This window comes from Dicentrarchus labrax, unplaced genomic scaffold, assembly GCF_905237075.1.
Source record: "Dicentrarchus labrax unplaced genomic scaffold, dlabrax2021, whole genome shotgun sequence".
NCBI classification, from domain to species: domain Eukaryota; kingdom Metazoa; phylum Chordata; class Actinopteri; family Moronidae; genus Dicentrarchus; species Dicentrarchus labrax.
This window is the reverse complement of record NW_026136711.1, coordinates 33,269,466-33,279,173: the sequence shown is the minus strand read 5'-3', so window position 1 is coordinate 33,279,173 and position 9,708 is coordinate 33,269,466. Positions and strand designations below refer to the sequence as shown.

Sequence of the window (9,708 nt, the reverse complement as noted above, 5' to 3'; positions counted from 1 at the left end):
TGAACACCAGCCTTTCTCCTCTCCCGTTTTAGTTTCCATCTGAGTTCTTCTTGCTTGTTTGGCATCCGCTGCCCCTGCTGCTCTCATGCGAACTGCAGAAACCGCCATGAAAAGCTTTCAGGACACACAAACATACACAACCTCTGCCCCCGTAGAATTGGCAACCTGTTCTCTTAATAAATACATTTAATTAGTCACATTCACTGCTTCTTTAATTCATTCTAGATTGTTCCCTTTCTCCGTTAAAGACTGGTCTGACTTCTGACCCCGTGGCTCCTTCTACTTTACACACACACACACAACCTGTAACCCTCTGCCTTCCCTACATTTTATATCACTTGAACCTGTTTTATTAAAGCACTAGTAGACATTTTCTGTATTAATCTGTTTCTCTATTAAACATTCATTCTCCCACTACCCTCTCACCTCATGGACACACACACTGACACGCACACAAATCTCTCCCGTCACGACTTTGGCTTTTTCCTCCCAATCAAGTTTTGGTTGTATGAAGAGAGAGGACTGACACCAGCACTCTTTCTGCATTTTTGGTGGCTCTTTCAAACACACATACATTCACTGTACAAACACATACCTGAAACACATCTGCCCCAGCTGTGAACGAACCTCCATCTGCTTTCTCTTATTATCCTGGCTTACTGGAGTGGCAGTAATGGCATTTAGTATTTAGCCAGTGAGTTTGTTTGCCCTAGGGTGTGTTTGTGTGTGCGTGTGCGAAGGGTACATGGGGGCAGATGGCATATGGTTTTAAATGACTTAATGGGAATATTTAAAGATCTTGGCATGTTAGCTGACAGTGGATTTAATATGAGTTAACTAAGAGACAAGATATGAATGCACACAAATTAAAAGCCAAAAAATTTAAAAATAGAATATATATATATTGGGACCAAGACAAGTTGGAAATAAGCATAATAATAAAATGTATTAGCAATTTTTGTCATCAGCTTTATAGATATTATAATATTAATAATATTGAGATTCTGATCTACAAAATATTATATGTATAATGGTGATATTTTCGGATCGATATCACTGATCCATTAATGTTAATGGTGATTGAGGTGAGGCTAGTTTTAATGTGTACAACAATATGCTTAGCTTAATTGTGTATGTAAAACCTCAACTACAGGCTTATAAGTGTACTGCAGTGAAGTGAAAAGTAAATTCCCCTCTGAAGTATAGAAGTACAATAACATGGGAATACTCAAGCAACCTCAGTAGGCTATTTGGTTACTTTCCACCTCTGCTCTGCACACACATTCATGAGCACTACGCTATGTCCTCGGTGTGCTCCCACACACACACACTTGAACACACAGTCACACTCAGGATCAGTAGATGTTATCTAAGTGAGCAGTAAACAGACTCTTTAGAGCCGTTCGCCTCGGGGTGCCTCCCTCTGGTTTGTGACTCTGTGGGTCCTGTCGTACTGTGTTAACTTTGGCTGACATGAAAGCCTCTAATGGCTGCTATTGGTGCCTCGAGGGGATGGAACTCTTAACATGAGAAAGACAGAGGATTCTACTTAAATAAGTGTTATCATTGGATGTGTGTATGTGTGTGTGTGAGTGTGTAAGTGGGTATATTTAGGGCAAAGAGTTATTTCTGCTGCTCTTGTGTGTGTGTGTGTGTGTGTGTGTGTGTGTGTGTGTGAGTTCACTTTGCTGTATCCGTATGTGAGTGTTTGTGGATGGAAGCCAGGTTGCTTGCATAATGTCAGTGTGTGCTGCAGTGATACAGAGTAAGTCTGATCCATGTCGTATAACCACATGTCTAAATGGACCAGATGTGAGTTGAAGCAGAAAAATCCGTTCTGAATGCATGAATACCCAATAAGCTCTTTGCATATAAAACTAATAGTTATGTTAGTTAACAGATTTTGTATTGCTTTATAGCATAAGACTGTAAATCATATTGTGATGTGATCTTTAAACACGTTTAAAACAAGACAATTGCAACGATTCTCACACAAGATACCAACTCTGATAAAGCTGTGACCACAGTGTAATGATTGAAATATAGCAGAGGGAAAAGTGATGGTACAGTTTTATGAGTTACAAAGGATAACATGCAAAAGTCTGTAATAGACACGACAATCTACTAGAGGATACCATGTCCGTGTCACGTTTTGCCTCGTCTAAACTTTAAAAATACACTCTTAAAAGTGCAGTATAAAGAGTGACAGAGCTCGAGGGATAGAGGAGGGATGGGTTATGCAAACACAGGACTTCGGCCCCATGTAAAACCGGACTAATTAACATAATTTAGGATCTTTTACTAAACTTTCCCAAGTAGTTTTGGTGCCTAAACCTAACCAAAGCGCAACCTCAGCAAGCTTAATGTCAAAATTGTAATCAGACGTTGTATATTTATTGCTGTTAACTTGACTGGGGAATGAAAACGTGTTGATGAATGTGACACTGCCACGTCTAGGTGAGAAAAGCCACAGTGAACCGGCCTATGTATTGGCATGATAGAATATTCAATGTTATTTGTGTGTGACAACCTGCTGTCTTGAAATTGAAAAAATTATACCATTATTTGAAACCCAAGAGTCAAAATTAGATTTGGTTGAGGAATCTCTAAGGGTTAGGGTTTCAACAGCGTGCTCTTACCTTTGGAAATGTGTCTGATTTTGCAACCTTGTACACACACGCACAAACCATTAACACTCCATTCTGAGAAAAGCAATTGCCATTCTGCTTATTAGGTTTGGTGAGAATGTTTTTTTGACAGCAAAACAAATTACATTGCAACTGCAGCGACAACAACAAGGAGAAGTCCTTGAAATTTCTCTGTTGCCTATTAATTTGTGGACAATAACTGCCACTGTTTTAATTGAAAAAAGCCAAATTAGGATAAAACTGTTGTTGGGACTATTAAGTAGAGGCTTAGAATGACTCAATTGAAAAATAAGCTTGAAGCAGCACACCGACTGAATGCCTGGAGAGGCTTTTCTGTTGCTTGAATTACAGGTTTGATTCACAGAGCTGCAGGAAAGAAGGAAAAAAATTTCAACAAACTCTCACATAGATGAAATATTGAATTGGCTGTGGACCATCAACAATCAGATTTCTGCTCCTTTCTCTCTCTGCTGAAGGGACTTTGTTTTTGATAAATTATTCCATTTGGCAAGTGCAAGGTGAAAAGTTTATCCCGGTCATTTGCAGCTTTCCAAAATAAACATGTCAAAGATTATGATTCAAGGAGGGTTCAATCAGTGTTTGTGTTCGTGCTAATATCGATTATTGCTACTCAGTCAGCATTTCTACTGCTAGTACTCCTCTTGACCAGATGATAATCTTTCCAGTGGTTACAGATCCCCATTTTTCCCCTATCTGTCTTCTACTTACTTTTGTGATATTGGACTTTTAAACAGGTTCTAACAACACAATTTAATTCCAGTTAGAGGTTTTAAGTCTTCTGTCACTACAGTTAAGGTTCGCTTGCTTTAAGTCAAATAAAAACACTTGATTAAGGTTAGCAGTAACAACATTACAGCATTTCTTTTGGATATATATATATATACAATGTGAGGCACTCAGCACTAAAGAAGGAGCTGATGTTACAGGGTAAGAGAGCGGAAACAGGAAACAATTACTGATCTGTGGATTTAAATAGAGTAAGTAAGTGAGAAATCATTTGCCGAGACTGGTGCTGGTGTGACAACACCTTCACCATGTCAGAGAGCTGCTTAGCTGTACACTGTTATGTACATGCAATCTGAGCTGCTGGCACTTCCCACACTGCAGTTTAGATTACAGCAATACACCGGTCAAATAGTTTTTAGTTTAGTTTAGTAATTTAATATTTGTAACAATGGAGACAGTTTCTGTGACGTCACCCAGATGTTTCTGACGAGCCATTGTGACTCCACCGGCTCCCAGCTAATCCAAAAACGGTCAAAGATGTGGAACTTGGGTGGAGCTGAAGTGGGCTAAATTCACCCCTGTGCAGTCAAAACATGTTAATATGTTTAATATGAGGTGTTATGGACTTTGACTCACTCACTCACTGAGCCACAGAGTACACCCAACCATCATTCATGACTATCAGAGCAGAGCATCTCACACTCATTTGAAATTAAGGTTCAAGGAGTTTTTCCCATTCACCTGCCAGATGCATTTTGTTGTGTTTTCAGGAAACTTTTTTTTTTGTTTCACACTAGCTGATGGGAACTGCTACAGCAGTTGACAGCTCGATGCGAGCATGTTGTTAGACAATAGAGGATGAAACAGTGACAAACAGCAGAACAAAAATGCTGCAGAATATAAACAGTAATGGAGTGTTAACTTTTTATGGAAACTTAGGAATATATATTGATAAACATTGCTGTTGTCATTTACATAAAGATCACATGTGGGTGGTTGTTCTCTTTCTGTGTGTGTGTGTGTGTGTGTGTGTGTGTGTGTGTGTGTGTGTGTGTGTGTATAAGCATGTTAGTCATCAATATTTTATCATATTGGTTACAGGGATGTTAATTAGCAGAGATGAAGGGATTCTGCTTGTTTTGGTGTCACACTAATACATGCACGCACACATTACACAGTGACATACATTTATGCACAAACCCCTACCGCTACAACTTAAACACTCATACACACACTCAGTCTTCTCTCCATCATATACATACACGTGCACACACAGAAGCACACACAGAAGCACACACGAGCTCACACCAATATTCCTGATCACACCAGAGTAGAAATATAGAATGTTATGTTTTCATTATGCAGATTTTCTGACACAGAACGTGTGTGTGTAATTACGTTTGTGTGTTTGCGTCAATGAGGCACCGAGGAGGGAGGTGTTGTACTGATTTTCAAAACTAGATCAGGGGCATAAACACACACACACACAAACACACTCACGCAGTCTCGCCTACCGCTGTGAGCCACTTCTCCTTAGCTCTCATCCCCCGATAGTGGTCTTAAAATTGCAGATCCGATATTGAATATTGATGCTAGATCCTCCCACAGCCCCCCTCTCCTGTTTATAACTCTGTTCTAATGAGATCACTTTGATTTCTTTTCATTTCTAATGAGATCACTGAACAACGAGGGGGCCATAAAGGCTAATTATCTCAGTATTGATTAATTTATAACAGCTATTTTCATATCTGTAAGAAAAATCGTGTTTTTCCTAGTTTTCACCCACTGCTGGAGGTTGTTTTTCAAACAGAATACAGATAGGATGGGTCTTTTTTCTTTTTTTTTAATTCTTTCTTCCCAGTTGATGCAAGTCTTGCTTGAAGAGGCATAATAAAACTATAACATACAGTTCTTGCATTTTCCATTTTAGAGTATATATGCTGTTGGCTGTTGGAATGTCTGGCCAGAGGGTCAAACAAAGTACAGTAACAGTCGGTAGACTGAAGACGAGTGATTTATTAACAGTGTTACACACAAAAAGTCAGCATAGAGTATCTGTTCTGTGTGTTTCATCTGAGATTGTGTCGGATTGCTACATCATTGATAACATCCAAAGCTTCAGATATTACCAGTGCTGAAGTTGAAGACAATTGTAATAGTTTTGGTGCTAAACTACATCATGTATCCAATAATATGTAACGTTCTTGGTATAACTTAGGTGACCATATTTTCAGACTCACAATCCCAGATCCTTGAGTGTACCGCACATTCACACGTGCACCGTAGGTGTTTTAATCAGGATGGGGGACAATTATTTCAGAGCTTAGCACACCCACCAGCTGAACCTTTCAACACCATGAATGCCGTGAATGCAGCATTTTTGTTGCCAGGTACTTTTCAAAAGAGTAAGCTTCCTGGAACAGAAGAACATCATGACAAACAGCTATGTAAGCTCTGATAATAAGTATAATGTTATGATTATTATTTTATTTGTGGTAAGAACCAGGACAATTTGGTAGTGAATGTTGAAAATGTTGACATTTTAGTATTTTAGGGTCAGATAGTTTGAAACCGGGACAATCCTCGGCAAACTGGCTGTACTGAGGCAAAGCCGTGGTTTGAGCTAAATGCTAACGTCAGCATAGGAACAAGCTTACAATGACAATTTCAAACGGCTGATGTTAAACGCTTACCATGTTCAAACATGACATACAGCTGAGAAAGTATTGGGTAATCTCAACCTGATGATGGTGATGATGTGGATAGATTCACACACCAACATTAAATATGGTACATTAATATGTCATACTGCTGATTTCTCTATGATTCTCAGGATTTATTTTGGCATTTCACATTTAGGTCTCCTAATTTTTTGTCGAAATATACCTACTTTACACAATTGCATTGATTTACATCTTCTTCAGCAAGTTTCTAGTATTATGTAGTACCTGAAGTGTCCTGAATGACTTTGCTGTCATGCTAATGTCCTCAGGCTTTGGTTTCGTTGTAATCCACAAGCATGTTGCAGTTGAAGTCAGAAAGACAAGAAGTTTTTCTTTTGTTCTGATGAGGTCTAAACTGACAAATGCGCTCTCGGGAGATGACAGTAACAATTAAAGGGGCAGATAAAAAAGTAAGCATTAAGTGATTTCATGAATAAAGCAATGACGTTCCCCCATTTCAAATGCTTCAAAACAAATTAAAATGGTTGTGTGTCAAAGCATATGTCTAATTAGGGAAGCGTGGTTATGTGTGTGGATGTGTGTGTGCAGTGCTCTAGGCTAGCAGAGAAGGCTAATGCGGTGGAAAATGTGTCTCAGCCGGGCCATGAAATAACGATGAGACTCTGTGACTTAATCATGTTGACACGTGGAGATTTCTCTTCATCTGCCCCTCACTCTCTGTCTCACATAAAGGCATGCTCTCTCTCCTTCTCGTTCTATTTTTCTCGCTCCCCCCTTCTCTCTCTTCTCCTCTCTTCTCTGCTCTGATAAACTGTGACAGTGTCTGTCTTGCACTGGCTCTTTCAATTCATGCTCATAACTTAATTAGTTTAATATTGTTAACAACACCAGAGCAGCTTATAAAAGCTCTGCTTCCAAAACAAAAAACTTCTTAGAAATTCAAACATTTAAGAAGGGATTAAAGATGTGTTTTAAAAATATGTACTGGGGTCTAGAATTTAATCAAAGATATGTTGAATAACAGAAGTTGAAAAACTTTCATTATATCAAACCCCATCAAATTCTTTATGTGGCTGGCAATAGCCACTCGATGTATTTGCATTCTGTTATTTCCTCTCTATAGTTTTAATTGATACTGGTGGAGTCCGCCTTTCCCATATGAAAAACAAATTGCATACCCACGCACAAAGGGTTCACAGTCACTGATGCATGCATGCTGGACATAATGTAATGCATTTAATGTGAAAAATACAGATGGTGTATGGATATTTGGAAGAGGAAACATAGATGTTTACTGTCTTTTTAGTCAAAACAATGTGACAAAATGAATCCTCTCAGCCCACATTTTGCTTGGCTGCACTTTAAACAGATAAATGAGTTATTCTTACTCTTTTACATTTCTCACAGTCGTTCCTCAAGGCTTTTTGCTGCTCCCAGTGGTCAATGCACTTGCTTTTACCATCAGTGACCAACAGTTGTCACCAAGTCAATCAGGACTGAAATATCTGTTCAATGTATTTGGTAAAAATGTTCAGAACCCTTTAGTTCTGATGCTATTATGTACAGGCAATATGTGGGAGTTCTTAGGAATCGCTTTCTTTCCACTTTTTCTTATTTTTCCTGTTGTGAGATTGATAAAGGGGTTAAGTCTACTTGTCCAGCCTAATTTGGAGAGCTTTCTGTGCATGATTTTGTCCAAATAATTTCCCACATCTTCCTCGATGACGCATTGTGGTTCAACCCCACCTTGTTGAATTGGACAAGATGCTAAATGCCAAACTCTTTGCTCAGTGAAAATGTGTGTGATCTGTGAACTTATACAGCTTTTTCTCTCTTTGTTCAGGTGGCTGTACATTTGAGGATTCATACAGCAGCTGTGGGTACAGCGTTTCTCTTGGAACCAATGGATTTACCTGGGAACAAGTCAACTCCTGGGAAAAACCCACCATGGACCCTGCTCTGCCTACTGGTAGGATGCTACACTTATCTTACTGTGTTTCTGTTATGTTGTTATGTAATCCTGCAATCTTTATTTATGACCTATGACACTGTGCCAGTTATAGTTTTATAATATCTACAATTTTGGCCTCACTACTTGGACCAGGTTCTCGTATGGGCTGGTTGGTGCTGACAGTTGGTAAATAAAATCAAGCCAATCTTTGCCACTATTTCTCATTAGCATCATTTTAAACATTTCCATGACAGGCATTGGGACAGCATATCGCAAGAATATTAATAATAATGCACATCAAAAGTCCAATTTGTATTTTTTCTATTCTAGAGAGGCAAATTGTTAATTGGTTGATTGGTTGATTGATTGATTGATTGATTGATTGATTGATATGCACAAATTCATGTTCCCATGAGATTTGGGCTGCTAGGAACTTGATTTGAATGTGCTCCTTTCTGACTGGTATGCTGGAGAAAACAGTGGGGTGTCTTTGCCATTTTCAGCCATTTGAAGGCCTCTTTAGACTTGCTGATATTAAGTATCTTACAAACCAATTACAGAGGAAGACATTTTAGCCACTTGGTCATTTTCATCAGTGTTTGCTATGGCGCCACAACATACATCTTTTGGACCTTTATTGTCAAAGTTGCAATCAGTTGTAGGATAAAAAGTTGTAGGATAAAAAGTAAAAAAAACCTCTCTCTCTTTCTGCATTAGGAGAAAGGTTATGTTAACTTCTCTTTCTCTATATATCTTCATCTCTCTGCATCCGAGTTGGCAGACTGATATAACTTGGTAGACAGATCGTGACGTGACCCCAGCTGGGTCTCTCCCTCTGCCTGTCAAACGCCAAATGGCAATCAGACGGCCCGTCTATCCGTCTCATTCTCTCACACACTTATGCCCTTTTGCTCTCTGTCTCTCGCCCACTCTCTCATTTTCTAACTCCCACACAGACACACACACATGCTTGTCCCCCACTCTCTGTCTCTTTTCACAGTTTCTATTTCTTACATTTCTCTTCCTCTGTCTGTCTCGAGTCACCTTCTTCCCCTCTCTCAATTCACTTGTTTGACTGACTTGACTGTTTATTGCAAACTGTATTTCCACAGCAGCATCAACACTCACATGCAAATTATTTAAAAGCCAATAAGGGTATAATTTCCTTATTTTATCTTCTTCTCTTTTCAAACTGGATAAATCTGCTGGATAAATGTTGAAAATGTATTTAGCACAGCCTGGTTATGTCTTTGCTGTTTTCATGGTATGATGTAGTAACCTGGTATCGTGCCTATGTGTGTAATACACACACAGTATCACAATTATATTTCATGCTCATTCCTCAGTCAAGTTAGCAATAACATATATGCAATATGCTTAATATATGCAAAGATACTTTTTCAAAATAAAGCTTGTTGAGGTCGCAGGTTGGTTAGGTTTAGGCTAAAAAACTACTTGATTAGGTTTAGGAAAAGACAGTACCTGACTAGTCAGCGTGGACTTTTGGTTTCACACAGGACTCGAACAGCCATCTACTGGGTGAAAGTCTAGAATGTGTTTGAGCCCTCCGCCAAGCCACTACTGCTGGTACTGCACCTTCATACATGTGTAGTTTTCACATCTAGGCGAGGCAGAATGTGACGCTGACATGGTATTCTCCAGTGCATCAGTGGGGCTA

General features: G+C 39.1%; 1 protein-coding gene across 6 annotated transcripts in view; it reads left to right on the top strand.

Annotated features, from left to right (window-relative positions):
- ptprt (protein tyrosine phosphatase receptor type T) overlaps positions 1 to 9,708 on the top strand; it is a 318,570-nt gene that overhangs the window by 40,469 nt on the left and 268,393 nt on the right. For all 6 annotated transcript variants that reach the window (XM_051415102.1, XM_051415097.1, XM_051415096.1 and 3 more), the window contains exon 2: positions 7,923 to 8,048. In XM_051415102.1, coding sequence (XP_051271062.1) covers positions 7,923 to 8,048 — 126 coding nt within the window. The remainder of the gene's footprint in view (positions 1 to 7,922; positions 8,049 to 9,708) is intronic.